Raw genomic sequence first — 24,128 nt, forward strand, 5'->3', positions numbered from 1 at the left:
GGCCAGCCGATTGCAGGGCACGAGGACACAGACAACCATTCACGCTCACGCTTGTACCTAGAGGGCAATTTTAGAGTCTCCAATCAGATTACCATGCATATTTTTTGGAATGTGGGAGGAAACCGGAGTACCCGGAGAAAACCCATGCAGACTCGGCGAGAACATGCAAACTCCACACAGGTGGACCGACCTTCACTTTCATATTTACATATTCACTTCAAAAAATAGTATTTAGTCTAGCTCAAATGGATTAAGCGTCTATCACAAACACTGAAAGCAACTTTTACTGCCAGAAACTGAAGGCTTTAGGACCACTCCTTTTTTTATTGGACCATTGTTCATCCTGTCTCTCTCGCGCAGACACATACGCACCACACAGTGATGCAGTGCTTTTAGCCTCTACATTTACATCGCAGGTGCAGGCGTGAAGCTAAAGTGGCGTAGTATTTTGCTACTTTGTAGGGTTCGTAGTGGACTTGCTTGTTTGTCAACATGACGCAGAGCAGGAGGGATGCACTCGGACGGGTGAGTTGGCGACATACGTTTTAACAGCCCTGGCTGTTTTATGTCCCATTTTGCTCATAGCTTTTTTAACACCAGCTAGAGATAGGCTTACTCACTGATTATTTTTGCCATGAGTCAATTCATTAGTTCATACATACTAAATGGCATGTTATTTTACTGTTTTACTCATATTCTGGCCCTAACATTTAAGCATGTTTGATTCATTTCAATTTTCTTTTATAAAAATGAATAGAGATAAAGATTTTACAATTTTTAAATACATCTCATAATACAAAATAAGAATAAAAATTACTTTAGGAAGCCCAATTTTCAAGTCAAAAAAGTCAGTAAGGAGCTGCAATTTTGAGGTAGAAAAAGTATCTGTAAATGATTAACCAATCTTCAAAATATTAGACAATTAATGTACGCGTGTGTGTGCGTGTGTGTATATACGTATTCGTAGTCTAGTCTAGTGATACTTGTATAATGACAATTACAGCATTCAATTCATTTGCGTAATGTGGTTTATTTATTTATTGTGGGTGTCTGGCAGCCATGTGTCAGCTCTATGTAGTAAATTCAGGGAATTTTTCAGTATTTATTGATGTATTTGATATTGATTTGGTATTGATGTATTTTATAGTAATAATTATTTTAAATAAAATATTTGATTAGAAATGAAAAACAATTTTGGAATTAATTAAAACAGAAAAAAGAAAACAAAAAAGAGAATCTGCACAATCATTAGCACCAAATTATTAGCGCAACAATGTCTCAAAAATAGTTATATTATTGTCTAATTACAAAAAATTTCAAGACAGTTTTTGTCAACCTAGTGTTATTGTGCAGCAGCGTAGCGCTATTTGTTTTTGAGGGAAAGTCAGGAGGGTTAGAGAAAAGTGCTGAGTCACCATTTCCCAACTGGGCGGCATCCCAGATTGGAAGCCAGTAGGACCGTGATGTCATAGACAGACTCTGACAGTGAATTATCATGTTTCAGTGCCATTGATTGCCCAGCGATTGGCTGGCCACCAATTCAGGGTGGTATCCCCCGCCCCTGGCCCGAAGTCAGCTGGGATAGACTCCAGTCCCTCCCCGCGACCTTAGTGACGATAAAGCGGTTCAAAAAATGAGATGAGTGCCATTGATAGTCAATTTCCATTCCATTTTGACTCAAGGCAAGATAATGAATCAATAATGAGGGACTTAAAAACATTTGTTTTTTAAATGATTAATGAATTCAAATCGTTTGAATTTTATTTTATATTTCTTTCAAATTCATGTCTGTTTATTTTTTAAATCTATTTAAATACATACGAAATATATTTTCCAATGCAATAATATATAAGGCGATCTGACGGACGAGTGGTTAGTGCGTCGGCCTCACAGTCCTGGGGTAAAGGGTTCGATCCCAGGTTGGTCCTCACTGTGTGGAGTTTGCATGTTCTTTCCGGGCTTGTGTGGGTTTTCTACAGCTACTCCAGTTTCCTCCCACGTCCCAAAAACATGCAGGTTAGGCTGTGTGAGGACTGGAGTCAGCTGGGATTGGCTCCAGCACCCCCTGCACCCCTAATGAGGATAAAGCGGTTCAGAAAATGAGATGAGATATTGAATGAGTGGTTAGCATGTCAGCTCTGGGGTTCTGGGTTCAAATCCAGGTTGGTCCAACTGTGTGAAGTTTGCATGTTCTCCCCGGGCCTGCGTGGGTTTTGTCCGGGTACTCCTGTTTCCTCCCACATTCCAAAACACGTGCATGGTAGGCTGATTGGACACACTAAATTGCCCTACTCCTCTCCTTGTGCCCTGGGATTGGCTGGCCACCAATTCAGGGTGTCCACCGCCTGGTGCCCGTAGTTAGCTGGGATAGGTTCCAGCACCCCCTTGACCCTTGTGAGGATAAGCGGTTCCGAAAATGAATGTATAATATATATTTTTGTATTTGAAAATTATCTTGTTTATGTTTCATATTGAAAAATGCCTTTTAATATGTATTTAGTTATTTGTATTACTTTTTCAATTAGTTTTATTTTATTTAAAAAAATGTTTGATTAATTTTTTTACAGAATTATTATTTTGTTTTTGTTTTTTAAAATATATTCTTGCTGACTTTTATAATTCGATCGTGGCGATCCCTCCCAGATCATAAAGTTTGGAAGTCTCATGCTGTCAAATGCAGCCATAATTTGTTTTGCTAGTAACCGGTTGGAACCGCCTAATGGTGTAAAAAACAGGTGTCAAAATGGCGGCCCGTGGGCCAAATCTGGCCTGCCGCATCATTTTGCACGGCCTGACAAAGTTTTATGATCAAATTAAAATTAAAATTATAGATGTACAGCAAATATTTCCTGTGTTTACCCTTTTTAAATCAATGATTTCAGAAGATTTGTATTATGATTTGAATGTCCAAAATTGATCTTTTGATCAGAATCATCGGAAAAGCTGTCAATTCATTGATGAATTAATTTTGGCAGCCTAGTTGGAAGACATAACAGCCCTCCAGATGAAATCAAAACTCCAACGTGGCCCGCGAAAAAAAAAGAGTTTGACAACCCTGGTTTAAAGGGCCACTCGCCTGACTCCGGTGCAGGCAGGTGGGCCTCCATTCCCGCTGGTGGCACTATGATTCTGAGTGTGAATGGTCGTGCCCTACGGCTGACTGCCAACCAGTCTAGGGTGTAGTCTGCCATTTGCCCAAAGTCAGCTGGGATTCCCTCCAGAAACCCCAGCAACCTTTACGAGGATGCGTGGTACGGAAGATGAACGAATGAATAATCTGTTGGTTGCACTTGCCGTTTCATTTCAGACAGGCAGAATGAGCTCTGATGGTGGTGGTGGGCGGGTGCCCAAAGTGGGCTCCCCAGTGGAGGTGATCGGCAAAGGTCAGCATGGTACGGTGGCCTTTGTGGGAGCAACCCTCTTTGCATCAGGCAAGTGGGTGGGCGTCATCCTGGACGAAGCTAAAGGCAAGAACGATGGCACTGTGCAAGGAAAGCGCTACTTCACCTGCCGGAACAGCCATGGCATTTTTGTCCGACAGTCGCAGGTACTTATAAAAAACGTTATTGTTATGAAAAAATATGAATAACTACATTGTTATATTAAAGTGACAGTATTTTTCTAACACAGTGGTACCTTGAGATACAAGCTTAATGCGTTCCGGGACTGAGCTTGTATGTCGATTTACTCGTATCTTAAATGAACATTTCCCATAGAAATTAACTAAATACAAATTAATTCGTTCCCACCCTCTGAAAAAACACACCAAAAAACAGGATTTTTCAATGGAAAAACTTTTATTGGTTGTAATTCACCATCTACAAACAGAGTAACAAATAGTGAGTGGTTATGATGTTTAATAATAAAATGTGGCATTATTTTATACCACAGGGAGTTGTGGATGGGGAGAGAGAGAGAGAGTCACATGACGGATGCGCTCGTAACAACTATAAATTTAACTTAAATGAACTTAGATGTTACATCTTTGGGGAGACGTCGGGGTGAAGATACGAGGAATAGGACCCAATCCCTGGTGAAGCAGGCGAGGACGAGGGAAGTAGTGCTCATACCAAAACTTTAATAACAGGATCTTAGAAAATAACAAAGACTTAGAAATCAAATCACAAAACCAAACCAGACTAGGGAAAACACGGGCAATCTAGAAAAGAGGTAACGCAGACACATGGCAAAGGAAGTGAAGCAGAAGATCTGACAAATGACAAAAATCAGTGGGGTTTGAATAGACAAAACAAAACACGCCGGCCCGTGACAAGATGTGGCAGTGGCCGGTCCGGCGGGTGTCCGCGCCGGCCAGTGACAAGGCATGGGTGTAGCCGGTCCGGCGGGCGTCCGCGCCGGGCCGTGAGGAGGCGTGAGAGTGGCCGGTCCGGTGGGCGTCCGCACCAGCCAGTGGCGAGGCGTGGGTGTGGCCGGTCCGACGGGCTTGAGTCGATAGCACGTCGGCCTCACAGCTCTGAGGTCCTGGCTTCAAATTCAGGTCGGTCCACCTGTGTGAAGTTTGTCTGTTCTCTCTGGGCCTGCGTAGGTTTTCTCCGGGTACTCAGCTTTCCTCCCACATTCCAAAAAAAACACACATGGTAGGCGGACTGGACACTCTAAATTGACCCTACGTATGAGTGTGAGCTTGAATGGTTGTCCGTCTCCTCATGCCCTGCAATCGGCTGGCCACCGATTAAGGTTGTCCCCCGCCTCTGGCCCGAAGTCAGCTGGGCTAGGCTCCAGCACTCCCCGCGACCGTAGTGAGGGTAAAGCGGTTCAGAAAATGACTGAAGAATGACTTGTCAATTTCTACTTAAAGTAAAAATCCCATTTTAAATTAACATCTGTATTTTTATTTCAACTTAATGAAAATAATTTAAAAAAAAATCAAGTATAATGTAAAAAAACAATTCATTGTTGGTTTTTGTTCGAGCTCCAAGTTGTAGAAGACAGCGGGGACACTCCATCTCCAGAGAACCCCGAGCTCGGCCTAACCAAGGTGGCCAAGCGAGGTAAAAAAAGCCTCCTCATTCTGCCAGCCAATTATGACATAACTGTCCACGTGGTTACGTTGTAGGTGTATTGTTTGCCCCAGAATCATGAACATCCTTGTTCCTTTCTCTATCTCTGCAGACAACCTGGACACACCCAAATCGACCAAGCTGGTAAGTGTAAACCCTTACATCTGACTAGTCAGTAGAGTTGTTTATTTTTAAGATAAGAACTAATTGAATATTATAGAGTGGCCAGCAGATGACGGCATATTATCTCAAACCAGACATGATGACATTCCTTAATACTGTCATCTTTCACCACTTCACGGCTTCAACATTCACGGCTTCAGTCTATAGCACTATTTTATACTAAGTACTCAGATTAGAAATGTTCATAAATATGTCATAATTCACGCTGAAACTCGGAAGCAGAAGACATGGTACCACCACTCAACTCAGCGCTGAAGAAGAAGAATGGCGGTCACTGAATGGACACTGTCGCTCTTATCCGAAAATAGAGCACTCTGGTCGGACTGAACGAGTGGGAGCTTTGATGAGGTTGGATTTTTTACAAAAGTGCGACGTCCAGGCAACCTTACATCAGTTGCCCTTATCTGATCCGCTCTGGGCAGACTGGATGGCCGGGAGCCTTGGTGAGGGTGGATTTTTCGAAAAGTACGAGGTCTGGGCAACTTTACGGCGGACCCTGTCGCTCTTATCTGAAAATAGAGTTCTCTGAGTGGACAAGAAGCAGCTAGGTAGTGGAGCTTAGGGTGGATTTTCACAGAAATGTTTAAAAGTATGAGCTTTGGGCGACCATACGGCAGATGCCATCATCCTTATCCAAGAATAGAGCGCTCTGGGCGGACTGGATGCCCATGAGCCTGACTTGGAATAAAGCTCTCAAATCATCATTTTCAATCCACCTTAATCATACTGCACAGGTCTCTCATCTTCATTTTTTTAAATTAAGATTTAGCAGAGAAGAGCTATTGTCAGAGGTGAGTACAGTACTTAAAGTATTTATCATATATACAGTCGTACCTCTAGTTACAAAATTAATTGGTTCCAGAACTTTTTTCATAACTTAAAAATTTCATAAGTAGAGCAGTACTTTATATGGAAATTCTCTAATTCGTTCCACGGTCCTCACACAACTACCAACTAAACACTTTAAAATTGGTCAAAGTGTCCCTATTTTGTATGAGAGATGGGTGAAACACACAAAAATGAGAGAAATTTATAATAAAAGGATTTACTAATATCTTAAAATGAATAACAGGCATACAAAATCTATTCATGTTGAAGCATGATATGCGCACGCCCATTTCCCTATGAGCCGACGGCGTCCGAAAGCCGCCCACTTTGTAGTACATTTTAGACTTTTGCGTGTGCCCTATGTGTGTGTGTTAAAATACGTTCAACGTTGCATTTGTACGGTTTTTATCACTTAATAAGAGGAATTGCAATCATCAATAAGGGGGGCATTTAGCCGAGGTGGACAGGGCATGATATACGCACAAGCATTCCCCTTTGTCCCAATTGCGTCAGAAAGCCGTCCACTTTTATACTTTTACGTGCCCTATGTGGGTAAATGTGTCCTGTGTGTAAATATGTGCCGCTTTGCATTTCTATTTTTTTTTAACCGCTTAACAAGGGGAATTGCAATCATTAATAAAGGGAGCATTTAGCCGAGGTGGACAGGACATGATATGCTCACACGCACCCTTTGACCTGACCGCGTCAGAAAGCTGTCCACTTACATTTTAGAATTTTATAGTGAGGATAAAGCGGTTCAGAAAATGAATGAATGAATGAACATGTGCCTTATCTGCCCGATGTGTGTGTTTGTAAATTATGTAATGCGTTGCATTGTAGGGTTTTTATCGCGTAATAAGGGGAATTGCAATCATTAACAAGGAGAACATTTAGACGAGGTTGACAGGTATGTAAGAGAGAATCTTGAAACATGGATAGTGGTTGTCGTGAGACAGCCAATGACAGCCCAGTAGTGTGTAGCGAGGTTCTAAAGTGAGAATCAACGCATCTGCGACAATTTTTTTAAAATAAAATAACGGATAAAGAAATGCATTTACTTTTTGGGGGATTTCGTAACTTGGATCTTTTTCGTATGTCGAGGCACTCATTTGCATATATAAAGCTTTCGTAACCTGAAAATTTCGTACCTAGAGGAATTCGTGAGTAGAGGTATGACTGTACATTCTATTGAAACATGCACGTGTGGTAGAAATAATACTGTGATTCTACTTCACGGTTTTTCGATTATCGCGGCCATGTCTGCTGTACATGATCTGCATAACTCAAGGGAATACAGTATACTGAATTTTGTCTGTGTGTATGCATTTCTGGACACATCGATGTCCAATGTAGGCTGAATAAATGGTTAACAGAGCACAGATGAACAAAATTCGATTTCTATGAGAATGTTCAAAATGATTTTAGAGATGCATTTGGTTGAATATTATTAGCTGAATTGTTAGCGTTTATTTATGTGTTAAAGCCACTCGTAATGCTTGTCTGTGATTACCTATGACGGGCTTGCCTGCGCTTCTTCCTTTCCTGATTTCCTTCCCCCACGCAGCGGGCAGTCAAGACCAAAAAGGTGCGACATGTTTCCCCGGCTTCACTCTACCTTCAAAACCGTCATGGCAAAAATAGACAGGAAGAGGCTGCACCTGCCGCTTTTGTCAAGTAACCACACCGTCACCTCTGGGCTGTTTACTTTTGCTTGACTTTGCTTCATAGCTTACTTATATTTTTTATTTATTTCTGCAGTTTTACAGAACTTGTTGTGCTGTATATCACGGTTGTCTCACGGCCCCCACATTATTTTGAGTGGCCAGCAAAAGTAAATCATGTGCATCTACTAGAATGAAATGCACCGAACCATGTGCAGCCGTACTCCCAGAACTGCCCTAAATTCCACCCCTGTCAAGGGGTTTAGAGGGACGTACTTGAAAGATAACCTAAAATAAGTTAATTTAGATAAAAACAAAGGCATACAGATAGTGATCGACCGATATGGGTCTTTCGTGACCAATACTGCTTATTATTAGTTAGATGAGGATGAGAATATATTGGCAAAAATATTCGGCCCTCTTGAGCTTTTGAACCTTTGTCCACATTTAAGCCTTCAAACATAAAGATATGAAATTCAAATTTTTGTCAAGAATCAACAATAAGTGGGACACAATCGTGACGTGGAACAACATCTATTGGATATTTTATACTTTAATAACAAACAAGCCCGGGCCCCCCTGCTTGTTTAGAACCAAAAGACAATTATGGCGCTATTAAAAAAAAGAATTCCGTTTTGCAAAATGGGTGTTTAACAAATAAAAGATTGAGCTTACACACATAGAGAAGGTGAAGAAATGCAATCACGTCTATTAGGATCAGACAGCCATTTCTGGCAACCATGAACAATTTCAACTATCTACGTTGCACGGTTTGGACAAACGTAGCGAAAGAATCTTAACATACACACACACACACACACTATCACACACCCTTAAATCACGCTTTATAAGGATTATAAATAAAAATGGAAACGTGTGGTGTGCAATAGTTCAGTGAGGATCTCTGAATGGTCCAATGTTGACTGAAAATCCATCTGCTCTGTGATAGTCTGAGGGTTCTCATTAAGTGCAGAGAGCATCATGAAGATCAAGGAACACACCAGCCGAGTTCTGTTGTGGAGAAGTTTAAAGGCAAGTTTGGATACAAAAAGATTTCCCAAGCTTTAAAAGTCTCAAGGAGTAACGTGCAAGCAGGGTTCAAGGTCATATTGAAATGGAAGGAGTTCAGACCACTGCAAATCTACTGTGACCCATCCATCACTCTAAACTTTCACCTTGAACAAGGATAAGCCTAATCAGAGATGGTCACTCTGGATGAACTGCAGAGATCTAAAGCTGAGGTGGGGGAGTCTGTCCATAGGACAACAATCAGTCGTACACTGCCTGGATGGAAGTGTGGCAAGCAGAAAGCCATTTCTCAAAGATATCCATAAAGGTTTGTCAAAGCCACCTCAGAGACAGTCAGCAAAAGACCTGAGACTTGGGCTGAGATTTATCTTCCAATAGGTCAATGATCCCAAACATAAAGCCAAATTTACAATGGAATGGTTCACATCTAAACCTTTCCAGGTGTTAGAATGGCCAGTTCAAAGTCCAGACCTGAACCCAATTGAGGATCCTGCTGTTCACAAACCCTTTTTGGAAGGACGAATTTAAGTCTCTCGATGTGCAAAACTGATAGTCAACATACCCCAAACGACTTGCAGGTGTAATTGCAGCAAAAGGTGGTGCTACAAGTAGTAATCCAAGGGGGCGAATAAAATTGCACACCCCACTTTTCAGGTTTTTATTTGTTAAAAAAGTTTAACATATCCAATAAATTTAGTTAAACTTCACAATTGTGTCCCACTCGTTGTTGATTCTTCAATATTTTTTTATTTTATATCTTTGTTTGAAGCCTGAAATGTGGTGGAAGGTTAAAAAAAGCAAGGCACTGTGTATTAATATAAATATATTCATAAGCCAGCTTTACATATATTTCTTAAGAGTTAGGGAGTTAGACATTTAAAAAAGGGCCGATACCGACATACATGAAATTGCCATATATCGGGCCGATATTTCAGTCGATCACTACATCCATGTGCACTCTTAGAATTATGAGGACATTGGCTAAGAGTATTGAAACTACCCCACAGTACCATGAGAAAAAAAATATTTAAGTACTAAAAAATGCAGATACATTCTTGTTATTATGGAGCCTAGTCACATCAGTTTTCTGACCTGCTTCTCCTCACAAAGGTTGTGGGGGGGGGCTAGAGCCTATCCCAGCAGACTTTGGGCGGAAGGCGGGGTACACCCTGAATCGGTGGCCAATCGCAGGAGGCGAGGAGACGGACAACCATTCATGCTCACACTTATACCTTGGGGCAATTTAGAATGTCCAACAAGCCTACTATGCATGTTTTTGGAATGTTGTAGGAAATTGGAGTACGAGGAGAAAACCCACGCAGGCCGGGGGAGAACATGAAAACTCCACACGACCTGGATTTGAACCCAGGTCCCCCACTGTGAGGCCGACGCGCTAACCACTCAAACACCGGGCCGCCACTCGTGGCCAATGTCTCATCTTGTTTTCTCAACCGCTTTATCCTCATTAGAATCGTGGGGGGTGCTGGAGCCAATCCCAGCTGACTTTGGGCCAGAGGCCGGGGACACCCTGAATCGGTAGCCAGCCGATCGCAGGGCATAAGGAGACGGACAACCATGCACACTCACACAGATATCTAGGGGCAATTTAGAGTGTCCAATAAGCCTACCATCCAGGTTACGAGTTTTTTTTTTACATAGAAATGAGTGACTAGAGACATGAAAAAGATCCAAGTTACGAAATCCCCCAAAAAGTAAACTACCACTATCCATGTTTCAATATTCTCTATTGCATATTTAGTGTCCAATAAGCCTACCATGCATGTTTTTCGTATGTGGGAGAAAACCAAAGTACCCAGAGGAAACCCACACAAGGGAGAACATGCCCGTGGCCAATATGTTTTGTTGAAATATTAAACAAGTCCCAGTCAGAAGATAAGTGCTGCACTCAAGACGGATCAAGTTTCCGCAGCAGTAAAAACAACACAGATACCAGGAAGTCAGCATCGTGAAACTCATGTTGGGACAATTTCTAGCAAAGGAAGAAGCTAGGATTGCATCTGCTGAACAGGCAAAAGTGTTGCAAAATTAATTTTCCGTCCTTCATGTAATATCATGATTTCATAGAAAATGCAACAAACTCATTTTTGTTTCACTTTTGGTTTTCTTAATACATGGTATTTATTGTGTGCAATGTGAATTTGGCAATAAGCATGGTGTAGTAATTCGACAAAAGGTATTTGTTTGTTAAAGCTGCCATCAACCATTGTGTACGTAGTTGTCTAATGACTAATGATCTTTGTCATTGGTTACGTAACAGATAATTCACATCATTTGTAAACTATGATATGACATTTACCATTAAATGTACATTGGAAGCAAAAATTATATGCTGAGAATAGTTGGACTATCAATTTTATCCGTTCATTGATTTTCCATCTCGCTTGTCCTTACGAGGGCTGTGAGCAATGTTCCCTCTAATTTTTCGTTGGTCTGGGCAGAAAGACAACCTCCCTGAGCGCACTGAGTACCAGTGTGAGCGACATCATCGGTACTCGGATGATTCGCCTAAAGACGTTTCGCTGACGGACGTTTGGCAGACGGGCAGGTCGCCGAATGGACGTTCCACCGAACGTTCATTCGCCGAAACGGGATTCGCGCGCTCGTCCCGCCCCCGGATCGTGTGTGTAAAAGTTTTTCAACCTCGGCCCGCGGGCCATATACAGCCCGTTAGGATTTTTAATCCGGCCCGCCGCCGGCGCTGTCCAAATTATAGTAAAAATCAATGTTAGTCTACCATCAATGTCAGCCTGGGAATAAGCACTCTTGGGCGGGCAGATGTAGCAGAACCGAGCCGTAAAATGACAGCAATCGGGTCAAATCCATCCTAAAACAGCATTTAATGATTAAATACAAATACTGGAGCTCTTTGGACATTAGAACCGAGCCCAGGGAAGTGAATTCCTCGGTAAAATGTTGCGATGATGTCGCGATGGAGGCAAAAAAACGTCTATAAACGTCCATTCGCCAAACGGCTCAAAATGCTCTCAAATTCGGTCAAATCCAGCCGAAAACAGCGTTTAACGATTAAATACAAATACTGGAGCTCTTTGGACATTAGAACCGAGCCCAGGGAAGTGAATTCCTCGGTAAAATGTTGCGATGATGTCGTGATGGAGGCAAAAAAACGTCCATTCGCCAAACGGCTCAAAATGCTCTCAAATTCGGTCAAATCCAGCTGAAAACAGCGTTTAATGATTAAATACAAATACTAGTATTTGTATTTAATCATTAAACTAACAAATACTAGTATTTGTATTTAATCATTAAACTAACAAATACTAGTATTTGTATTTAATCATTAAACGCTGTTTGAACGAACGGTCATTCGGCGACCTTTCCGTCTGTCAAACGTCCGTCGGCAAAACGTCTTTAGGCGAATCATCCGGTCACGACATCATCATTGCTCGCTAGGGGCACACCAGTATCAGACCTGCCACAAGCAGGTGCATGTCAATGTTCCCTCTAATTTTTCATGTAAAACATGCTGTAAAACACGAAAACATAAGAGTGGACAGAGCTACTGCCGCTTAAACGGCGCCATCATGGGGAAAGGGTTAAAAAAATAAAAATAAAAATTTAAAATTAAATTATTATTTTTTTTACTGCGCGCCATATGATTGCTGCTGCGCAGAGAAGACGAGAGTAGTGCGCAATTGCGCACGCGCGCAGCTTAGAGGGAACATTGGCTGTGGGGGCTGCTGGAGCCTATTCCAGGGGACACCCTGAGTTGGTGCTATAAATATCTCATCTCATTTTCTGAACCGCTTTATCCTCACTTGGGTCACGGGGAGTGCTGGCGCCTATCCCAGCTAACTTCGGGCCAGAGGCGGGGGACACCCTGAATTGGTGGCCGGCCGATTGCACGGCACAAGGAGACAAACAACCATTCACACTCATACTTAGGGGCAATTTAGAGTGTCCAATCAGCCTACCATGCATGTCTTTGGAATGTGGGAGGAAACCGGAGTACCCGGAGAAAACCCACGCAGGCCCGGAGAGAACATGCAAACTCCACACAGGTGAACTGACCTGGATCTGAACCCGGGTCCCTCACTGTGAGGGCGATGGGCTAACCACTCAGCTGCCAGGCCGCCCACTATAAATATTGTGTTTTCAAATATTCATTCATCTTCTAAACTGCTTTATCCTCAGTAGGTTATTTCAAAAATAATATATACAGCAAATACAATCAGGAGGTGGCCCGATGACTTGAGTGGTTAGCACGTCGGCCTCACAGCTCTGGGTTCAAATCCAGGATGTCCACCTGAGTTTGCATGTTTTCCCTAGGCGTGTGTGGGTTTTGTCCAGGTATTCTGGTTTCCTCCCACATTCCAAAAACATGCATGGTAGGCTGAATGGACACTCTACGTTGCCCCTAGGTATGAGTGTGAGCGTGAATGGTTGTCCCAACCCCCCCCCCCCCCCCCCCTCTGGCCCAAAGTCATCTGGGCTCCAGCACCCCTTGCGATCTTGGTGGGGATAAAGCGGTTCAGAAAATGAATGAATAAATGAAAAAATATAATCAGGGCTTTATTTGTAAACTAGAAAGAAATCGGCCAATATGAACAGTTTTTATTCTCTTTATTTTAGTTTATTTTTCAAATGAATATAGATAAAAACAGAATATTTACTTTTTTTCCTCTATTTTAAAATAAAAATTTAAAAAAACATTAAATTTAAAAAATATTTATTACCAGTTACATAATAGAAATAATAAAGATACTAAATAAAATAATTTACTGATTTGTGTTCTTCAGTTTGTTTTGTGTAGATAGAGGATACTCTATGAGAAAACATACTTAAAACAAAGCGTTTGCTCATATTTTGTGTTTTCAGCAACTCTGGTTAATTTTTTTATCTCAATATTTATCATGCTAAATTTCACGTGTTCTGCATGTGGGAGATACAATCCATACAATTCATCCATTGACCACCATTGACCATCAAAATCTGGCTTAGCTTCCAAAGGCAGACAATGATTCAGGGGGGTAATGGGGTTGCTAAGAAACAGTGATGTCGCGGCTCATTTCTGCACTCTCCCTCCCTTCTTGTGTGCGTGTGTTTTTTTTATACATTGTTTGCATCACCCTCGGGCCCTGAGCATTTCACAGCACCGCCCCATCTAGTGATGGTCAGCACGACAAACCGGTAGGGAGGATAGAGGGCGGGCGCGTTGATGTAATGCGGGAGCGCAAGGAAGGTTAACGGAAGCAAAGTAGCCAGATGTCACAGTGTTGCTAAGTCGCCGGAAATAGGACCGCATTTGCACAGTTGCGCCTCACCTTTTTCCCTCCGTCTGTATAGTCTCCCATCTTCCTGCCTTTGCGTTAGTGCCGTATTCTCTGGAAAATATGATGAGGGCGACACCAACTCCTCGAAAGGTACAAACCAGTCGGTCTCGATGCTCGTGCGTTTGCCAGTGAGTTGTCTTGAATTCCTAATTTTGCTTGTATCAGGTTTTTTTTTCCAATTATTTTTGTTTATCTCTGTTGCTGCTTAAGAGGCTGTCAGCTCTAATTTTGCTTGGACTAAATTCCGCTCAATGTTCGATCTTGCGCTAATCCAATAAAGCATCCCATGCGTAAGAAGTAAGTGAGCAAGATGAGGGAAGTTTTATGTCAGAAGAGATTGGTTTGAGGAGATAAAGAGAAATACAAAGTTATTTTCTTCTTATTCCTGCTTCAAGTTTGCTCTCAAGCAGAAGCAAATAAATATTTTCCAAGGGGATAAAAAGTTCACTTTAATAATTTAAACCTTGATCGCTGTCAGCAATGCAATAATAACAAAAACAAATACTAGATTATTTTTCAAAAATGGTTTATTGTCCGATCAAATGCACATGTCAATAACTTGAAAATTATAGTCCAATATTTCCCAGTTAGCTTGACTTCCACATTGGACAAAACAAAACCTATGAGTTCTTCGGCTTTTAACTAATCTAGTCCAATACATTGAGACTAGAAGGGACTGGCACCGATTGTTTGATCACTGCCAGACACTTCCTGTCTCAATGGATTGGACTTCTAGCCCCATCAATGCAACTGAAACATGTTCCTGATGGATCAGCGAAAGTGGTGCAATATTCAATTTCTTTTCCGTCTATTGATCCTTATAGAGTTCTAGAAAATATCTTACCATCCATGACTAACCCTACTTGTTTGTGTCCTTCCTTCCTCCTCTCTCTCCCTCTTTCCACCCTTCATCTTCATCCTCCTCCTCAGACAACATCGGCCAGAAGGCCCAAGGTAAGCCAGTGTTTTAGTTGGAAAACACACAGCTAGACCACTAGTCATTACTGTGATCCTTCACCACCTCACAGCTTCAACATTCCCGGTTTCAGTATATCATGTTTTTTTTATATATTAAATATTTTTTAAAAGTTCATAAAAATGTCAAAATTCACCCTGAGACTCGCAAGCGGAAAACAGGAGATGAAAATTAGTAGAATTAAGGGCACCGAAGAAATGAAAATTTCACTGTAGAAGAATGACGTGCCGAATGATTCAAATAGCCGAGAAGGACGTCGTGTTGCCTTTTCCACTTTCGCATCGTGCACACAAAGACTACGCCGAGCCTATGCCAGCAGTGTATGGATGTTGAATCGCCATTTCAAATGCCTCCTTTGCATCCTGCGCCATCTAACACATCATTAATAAATCTACCATACGAAGGAAGAAAGGAAGAAGGAAGAAGCAATGACAGCAGCATTATCCTTTTCCAAGGACACCAAGTGGGTGGTAACCACAAGAAATAAAATCGTTAAGATGGAAAATGCCCTATTGGTCTGTATCTCGGACTATAGGGAGAAGATTGCTCTGGATACCAACATGATTAGAACCAAAGGCAAGTCCTTGCAAAATAGCTTAGCGCTTGACAAAGGCAATGGACATGAACCTCAGTCTAGTTCCAGTGCCGCGAGTTAGCCTTATGGTTTTATTGCATGCAAGGGCTTGTTTGAAAAGTGTTTCGCTGTATGGGGAGCCCTCCTCGGCAGACCAAGATGCAGCGAAACGGTACGTCGAGGAATAATTCCCTCACATAATTCAAGAGAATGCTTGGTTATCTTCCAGAGCAAGTTTTTAACATGGATGAGACTGGCAGAGAATAGTATTCAAAGATGAACTGAAAGTGCGGATCATCATCATGTTTGGGAATGTTTCATCCACAACCCTTAATCTACAAGGTCGGCCGTCCTCATGCTTTAGAAAATTAGAACAAGAAGAGCAACTGGAAAGCTCTCACATAGGATTGGTTATTAAACATCTCGAACGTGAAGCTGTACCTCGCTGAAAGGTCTGGACTGTGCAGGAGGACTTGAATGGAATTGAATGCCTTTATTGTGTTTATACAAGTTAAAGGTGCTCGGATGATTCGCTGATTGACCGTTCGGTGGAACGTCCATTCGGCGACCTGTCCCTCTGTCAAACGTCCGTCGGCGAAACGTCTTTCAGCCAATCATCCGGCCACGAAGTAAAACGGACTCGGACTGAAACTCTGATTAACAGTTTTTTTATTTATATCAAGCAGAGAGGAACTATTTTCACTGTGAGTACAGTATTTAAAGTCTCTCTCATCTCAACTCATTTTCTGAACCGCTTTATCCTCATCAGAGTCGCGGGGGTTGCTGGAGCCAAATCCAGCTGACTTTGGGCCAGAGGCGGGGGACTCCCTGAAGCGGTGGCCAGCCGATCGCAGGGCACAAGGAGATGGACAACCGTGCACACTCACACTCATACCTAGGGGCAATTTAGAGTGCCCAATCATCCTACCATGCATGTTTTTGGAATGTGGGAGGAAACCGGAGTACCTGAAGGAAACCCACGCAGGCCCAGGGAGAACATGCAAACAAGTGGACCGACATGGACTTGAACCCAGGACCCCAGAGCTGTGAGGCCGACCAGCTAACCACTCTCACCACTAGGCCGCCCTTGGACAAATTTAATTCAATTTTATTTTGCGTGTTTTTTTAATCTGTCATTTAAAGAAAAGTTCAGAGTCAAGAGTGATTCCTAGGTATTTTAATTCTTGGACTACATTGATTGTTTTTCCTGGGACAAAAACGTTGGGGTCACTGTTATTTGTCACTCTTTTTGAGAAGTACATACAGACAGTCTTAGATATGTTTAAGTATAGTTGGGATTTTTCAAGACAGTTATTCACACTTGTCATTGCATCTGTGAGTTCCTGTGCGGCATGTTTTTTTTGTCTTTCGCGTGGACATAACGAAGAGCATCATCGGCATACTTTTGGCAGATGACAATTGAAGGACAACAGTTTGGCAGATCATTTATGTAAAGACTGAAGAGGAGTGGGCCTAGCACTGACCCATGCGGTACCCCAAGACTGTTATTCCGCGAAGTAGATTTTGTGTTTTGTATCCTGATGCACTGTGATCTTAAAGATGAGTATAATTCATTCCAATTTATCCATTTATCTGATCCAATTTTCACCAACGCTTATTCTTGTCAGGGTCACGTCGTACTGGAGCCTATTCCAGCAGACTTCAGGCCAAAGGTAGACTACACCTTAGGCTTAGACTGCTTGCCAGTCAGTCGTAAGGCACACATTGAGACAGACAAGCATTTGCACTGAAATTCACACCGACAGCGAGTGGGAATCAATCCCACGCTGACAGCACCGAAGTCAGGCGAAAGAACAACAGCAACAAGGGGCACCAAAGTATCTAAAATAAATGAAATAGATTGTTTGACGTCAGCTACCATATGGTGCAGTGCAGTGTTTCCCAACCACTGTTGCTCGGCACAATGGTGTGTCGTGAGTGTTGGCCAGGTGTGCTGCGGGAAATTACAAGTGACACAATGTAATATTCAGAGAGAAATCTTAATATTGCGAGACTGAAATGTAACTATTACAAGATTAAATTCGAAATATGACATACATTAAATCATAGATTGTACTATTACAAGATTCAAATCGTAATATTATGAGAAGGCTGGCCCGGCAACTGAGTGGTTAGCGTGTTGGCCTCACAGTTCTGGGGGCCTGGGTTCAAATCCAGGTGCATCCTTCTGTGTGGAGTTTGCATGTTCTCCCCGGGTGTGGATTTTCATGGTAGGCAGGGTCCACACACTAAATTGCCCCTAGGTGTGAGTGTGACTGTGCATGGTTGTCCGTCTCCTCGTGCCCGGCGATCAGCTGGCCACCGATTCAGGATGTCCCCCGCCGCTTGTCTGAAGTCTGCTGGGATTAGCTCCAGCACCCCCCGCGACCCTTCTGAGGATAAATTGTTCCAAAAATGAATGAATGAATATTATGAGATTAAAGTCATTTTTGTGTGAACTGGAAGTCTTTTTGTTTCACAAGCTTCAACTTTTGTCACTGTTAAGTCTGTGTGAGCACATGGATGCCTCAAGGGTTTAATCCCAGGTTCAGACCTTCTTGTGTGGAGTTTACATGTACTCCCTGGGCTTGAATGGGCTTTCTCCAGGTACTCTGGTTTCCTCCTACATCCCAAAACCACGAGGATTGCCCCTAGGTATGAGTGTGAGCATGAATGGTTGTCCATCTCTTTGTGCCATGCGATTGGCTGGCCACCGTTTCAGGGTGTCCCCCACCTGGTGCTTGTAGTTAGCTGGGATAGGCTCCAGCCCCCACCGTACCCTTGTAAAGATAAACAGTACGGAGAATGAATGAATGTTTGACATCGCAAAAAGCCATTTGAAAGTTTTTTGTGTGAGTCAGGCTATTTTTCTTCAGGAGTCGAACCGTCTGGCAGGCTCCATTGGGAAGGCACAAGGATCTGGCTCGGCCGGTGAGATGAGCAGCAGCGAGGCCAGCACACCCGCCCAGATGCCATTAGCGCCACCCATGCCCAATAAGGTATCGCTATTCCGTCGCTCTTGGGCACTTACTATGGGATTTTAACAAAGGTGGAGAAAGTACCAAAACATCTACTCTCACATCAATTAAATTTTACTCAAGTAAAAACATTGTTGACAAAATTTACTCAAAGTAAAAATAAATGGTACTGTGGTACCTCTACTTACGAATGCCTTTATATACAAAATTCTTAGGTTATGAAAGACTTTATATCAGAATTACTGTTCCAAGTTACGAAAATCTGTGTTTCTCTTGAATGCCCTCTCTGGACTTAGCTCACTTGCCACTCACCTCATTCACAACATAAATGCAGTAAAGCCTAATTGACACTTATTTACAGTCATGGGTGAAGTACCCATCAACCCTTATCCTATTGAATGCATCACATCGCCACACACAAGCTATAATACAGCTATATCTGATATTTTTCTTTTTAAATTTTTGTGCTGGAGTTGGTATCCTATTACTGTCATCCCTCACAAATACGTGGCTTCTGACTGTCGCTGTATTTTATATATTAAGTATCCAAATCAAAAGTGTTCATAAAATTGTCAAAATTCACGCTGAAACATGTAAGCGGAAGATAGGGGATCGCCCACTGAACTCAGTGCTGAAGAAGATAAATGTCACCAAAGAAGAAAAATTTCTCTGAAGAAAAAAAACCATCCACCGATTAACAAAAATTCCACCATAGAAGAAGAATGGCCACGCGAAGGACAATGCCATTAATGCTGGTGAATGCCGGGCAGACGCCGTTGGCCTTATCCAAAAATAGAGCTCTCTGGGCGGACAAGACACCTGGATGCCGCGGACGAGTGGGAGAAAGTTAGATTTCCCCCTAAGTGTGGGCACCGTGCTGACGCTGTCGCTATTATCCCAAAATAGAGCTCTCTGGGCAGACAAGATGGCTGGAAGTTCGATTTCCCCTAAAATGATGATCGATGGCAATGAGGATGAAAAACGTGGTCTTACTTCAAAAAATCTTCAATATGGTATGCAGTTTGCAACAAAGGGTCAACAAAAGGAGCATTGAAGTCCCCCAGCAGAACGACAGAGGCCTCAGAAGGAGCATTCTCCAGCACCCCTTTGAAGGACTCCAAAAAGAGCTGCCATTTGGTGCATACGCACAAACAACAGTCAGGTCCCGACCCCCCACCAGATTGCAGAGGGTTGCTACCCTCTCATCTACCTGGGTGAACCCCAATGTACAGTAGAGGTAAGATCTTCAGTCCGAGCCCGAACCCGACCCGACCCGAAATTGTCAATCATTACTTCGGGTTCGGGTCGGCCCGAGCTTCTCTCTTGCTGAAAAAAAGTAAACTATACTACTTAAACCATGTGTGGTCTCTCTTGCTGACTTAAAAAAATAAATAATAATAATGTATTTAAAATGTATACTAAAACGATGTGTGGATACTAAACTAAGATTCGAATACTTGCTATAAAATAATTTGGAATTTTGGATGAAAACAGAAGGCGCTGTAATGTAATTGCAATTGGAGGCAGAGCCGCAGAGCCAGAGCATGCTCTGCGCACGTCACGTAAACGCCGAAAGAAGTTAAGGATAAACTAAACACCCACCGGTACCGGTACGAGTGAATTTTGGAAAAGCTTGAAAATGGATTATTGAATATGCTAGAGAAACTTGCGTTGACTTCGCTTAATGTAGTCAATGTGGCGCTTTGCTCTCATATGAGAACAAAAAGACTGGCACCTCGACGCTGAGCAGGCATTTAAATAGTTGAAATCGTCAAACATCTATATTATCATCTGATCATTTGGGAGCAGACCGACCTGATGGAACAATGCCCGGATGTCCCCACTTATGGCAACTGCAAACTGTCGGAACCGCAGGAGGACACCAATGAGCGACGGTCCTAGAGTTGGACCTGGGAGTAGTTGCTCATTGAGAGAAAGACCGCCATAGGAGAAGGAGCAGTCAAACACCAACCGATTCCTTTCCATTGTGATGGACAAGGTGGCGAGGGATGAACCATGACTCTCTAGAACAGTGTACTTCTGATGAAAGTTTAGTGACTCCTTCTGGCAGGGGACGCTTGTGAAACGTTTAGGTCTCTCGGGCCGCACGGGCATCCGCCCCCACCATCGGAGCCAACTCACCACCAAGTGATGATCGGTTGACAGCTCCGCCCCTCTCTTTACCCGAGGGTCCAAGACATGCGGCCGCAGGTCCGATGACATGACCACAAAGTCGATCATCGAACTGCGGGCTCGGGTGTTCTGATGCCATGTGCACATATGGACTCCATCATGCTTGAACATGGTGTTCATTGTTGTCAGTCCACGATGAGTGCAGAAATCTAACAAAATAATACCACTCGGGTTTCGATCAGGGGGGCAGTTCTTCCCAATCACTTCCGTCCAGGTCTCACTGTCGTTGTCCACGTGAGCTTTGAAGCCCCCGGCAGAGCGAGGGTGTCCCCCGAAGGAGAACTCTCCAGCACCCCTTCCAAGGACTCCAAAAAGGGTGGGTACTCTGAACTGCTGTTTTGTGCATACAGACGCTCCCCTACTTACGAACATTCGAGTTACGAACAACGGTACATACGAACATGTCTGCAAATTGCGTTTATGTCGAAAAATGTTCGTAAGTTCGATTTTGTATTGCGCGCCTTTTTCCGCGTAGTGCTTCTTTCCGCCGCTAATACCGACGCCTGGTGCTGTGGAGCTCAGCTCACCCAGCATCCACCTTCTTCTGCCCAGTTCGTTGCAATGCGGAAGTGCGTGAACGTATCTCCAGTGCGCAAAGAACCTTTTTCATTTTTATCATTAAATATCTCTGTATCCATTATTCAATATGGTTGGTGAAAAGCGAAATGCTTCTATTGAGGGAGGTGCAAGGAAGAGGCAAGCCATTTCATTTGAAATGAGTGGCAATCATAACAAAGCTTGATGAAAGTGGTGAGCGTTGCATGGGAATACAACTTGAATCGTTCGACCGTCAGTACCATTTATAAACATAAAGATCGAGCAGCAGGACCCAAATATTGAACGTTGCACAAAGTTTGCTAATCAATTGAATGATGCCATACAGTGCTACCGCATCATTTATGATGAAAAAAAGAAAACTGCAATCGTCATTAGATAGCTTCTTTCGGCCAGTTTCTAGTAAATCTCTCTCTCTCTAATGTATGTATACAGTACTGTATGTGTTCTCTCCATGTTATTAGATGTTTTTTTCAGTACAAACCAATGCGTGTTACTTATACAAGCCTTAAAGATACAAATGCACTTATATAAACCTTCAATATACTTATATAGGCTTCAATATACTTATATAGGCCTTGAACATAGATTATAATACAAAATATAGCACTGAGCAACTTACAAACAAAATCAACTTGTGAACAATCGCTCGGAACCTAACTCGTTCGTAAGTAGGGGAGCGTCTGTATGCACAAACAACAGTTAGGTCCCGTCCCCCCACCTGAAGACGGAGAGATGCTACCCTCACGTCTACCTGGGTAAACCCCAACATAGAGGTACCGAGCCGGGGGCAATATGCCCACACCTGCTCGGCGCCTCTCGCCGTGAGCGACTCCAGACTGGAAGTGTCCAACCCCCCTCGAGAGGAGTTGTCTCAGAAGCCAAGATGAGCGTAGAAGTGCGCCTGACTACATCAAGCCGGAGTTTCTTGACCTCACGCACTAGCTCAGCCTCTTTCCCAACCAGAGGTGACATTCCTCGTCCCAAGAGCCAGTTTCTGCAGCCGGGGATCGGACCGCCAAGGATCCTTCCTTTGGCTGCCACCCAGCTTTCGATGCACCCAACCCCTTTGGCCTCTCTCATAGGTGGTGATCCCATGTGAGGCGGAACCCACGTCGTCTCTTTGGGCTCCAAAGTGGGGCCCCATGGGTGACCCGCGTCCGGGCGAGGGAATCCGTAGTTCATTGGTCTTTCTCATCATAAGAGGTCTTCTGAGCCATTCTTTGTCTGGTCCCTCACCTCAGTCCTGTTTGCCATGTGATAGGTTCACCAATAGGCATTCCTAAATGCACGCACAAATAAAGAGAAAAGACAATCTTCTGGATTTTTCTTGCAAGGAGAACAAAACCGGTGATCTCCAGTCCCCGCTCTGATCTGGCCTCACATGCCTTTTTTTCTCGTTTATGAACTTCAAAGACCCTAGTTACAATGGACGTCTCAACTCTCAAGGGAGGAGTGGGAAAAAGAAGTGAGACGTCAATATGGTCAAAACAAATGAAGGTCTGAAAGTCATGTGCAGCTCAAGGTATTTTGAATCTTCTTTGTTTTTAGTCCAATCCAAGCAGTCCAAGGCATGTTGGTGTTTAGTCTAACTAAGGTTCTCAGGAGCAAAGCATTTACTTCAATGCAAGCAACCATATAATAATATGAAACTAAGTTTAATGGTAAAGCAAAGCATATTCTTCATTGCAAGTAAATATATAATAATGTGAAACTAATAATCCTAATGAGCAAAGTTTAATAGTTAAGCAAAACATTCTTCATTGCAAGCAAATATATAATGATGTAAAACTAATAATCCTGACACCATTGATGACCCTACCAGTCGCACAAGGCCCCAGACAACATAGCTCGAAGGATCACTGGGACACACAAACCCCACCACCATGATAAGGGGGTATTTTATATGTAAATTTATATTTATATATAATTTATTTATATTTTATATGTATATGTAAATTTAAATTTATATGTAAATTCTCTAATTTGTTCCATGATCCTCAAATAAAACTTTCAACTAAACACTTGTTATATAAAATATGTGAGAAACACACCATAATGAGAGATTATAAGAAAATTATTTATTAATGTATTAAAATAAATAAAAATGCAAAAATATTTTCTATTTGTGCAGGTGTGTAAGTGTAATTATGAACTAAACCTTAGGCAACCGAAAAAGCACACAAAGACATGCATTTAAACGCAAAAAACAAATTATGAATTCAAAAGTATGTAGGATGAAATAGCTGCTTTTTGTATGTCCAAAGAGTAATAGACTCTTCATCTCGTTGTTCAGTGATGACCTTTTTTTTTTTTAAATCACAGATAGGCTATGCCAAGGAGTAGTTGCTTTTAATGATTTCTTCTGCTTCAATATCGTAGTGATGGTTGATGGGTTACGGCTGTATTGCCTTCCAATATCATTCATTGATGGATAACAAGGCCAACTTTTTATTTTCATTCGGAGGAATAATTTTAAATAACGAACAAAGTTGTCCCCGGGAGTTCTCGCATGTTATCGTAATAACTGCGTATATACCTCCTTCCGCTGATGCAGCTGTCGCTCGCGAGCTGCTTCACGGTACTGTGTTCCGGCTGCAGACGTCACACCCCCAGTCTCTCCTTCTTATCTCTGATCATTTTAACCATGCTCCCTTGGCCTCTACTCTCCCCACCTTTACTCAGTATGTGAAGTGCCTCACCAGGGAACAAAAAACTCTGGACCTGCTGTATGCCAACACAAAGGAGCCATACAGCTCAGTCCCCCTGCCCCCACTGGGCCGCTCAGACCACAACCTGGTCCATCTGATCCCCACCT

At 42.7% G+C, this 24,128-nt stretch overlaps 1 protein-coding gene across 8 annotated transcripts in view; it reads left to right on the forward strand.

Moving 5' to 3' along the window:
* Positions 1 to 329: 329 nt before the first annotated feature.
* The window catches only part of LOC144089629 (dynactin subunit 1-like), a 46,708-nt gene continuing 22,909 nt past the window's right edge, over positions 330 to 24,128 (forward strand). For 2 of the 8 annotated variants that reach the window (XM_077620664.1, XM_077620667.1), the window contains exons 1-7: positions 330 to 525; positions 3,308 to 3,547; positions 4,934 to 5,012; positions 5,134 to 5,165; positions 7,597 to 7,617; positions 14,965 to 14,988; positions 18,461 to 18,583. In XM_077620664.1, coding sequence (XP_077476790.1) covers positions 493 to 525; positions 3,308 to 3,547; positions 4,934 to 5,012; positions 5,134 to 5,165; positions 7,597 to 7,617; positions 14,965 to 14,988; positions 18,461 to 18,583 — 552 coding nt within the window. In that variant the 5' untranslated portion in view covers positions 330 to 492. Of the gene's footprint in view, positions 526 to 3,307; positions 3,548 to 4,933; positions 5,013 to 5,133; positions 5,166 to 7,596; positions 7,618 to 13,276; positions 14,163 to 14,964; positions 14,989 to 16,270; positions 16,289 to 18,460; positions 18,584 to 24,128 lie in introns of those variants that run through there. The other 6 variants (XM_077620665.1, XM_077620666.1, XM_077620669.1 and 3 more) reach the window with 6 other exon arrangements.

This window comes from Stigmatopora argus, chromosome 15, assembly GCF_051989625.1.
Source record: "Stigmatopora argus isolate UIUO_Sarg chromosome 15, RoL_Sarg_1.0, whole genome shotgun sequence".
Classification (NCBI taxonomy): domain Eukaryota; kingdom Metazoa; phylum Chordata; class Actinopteri; order Syngnathiformes; family Syngnathidae; genus Stigmatopora; species Stigmatopora argus.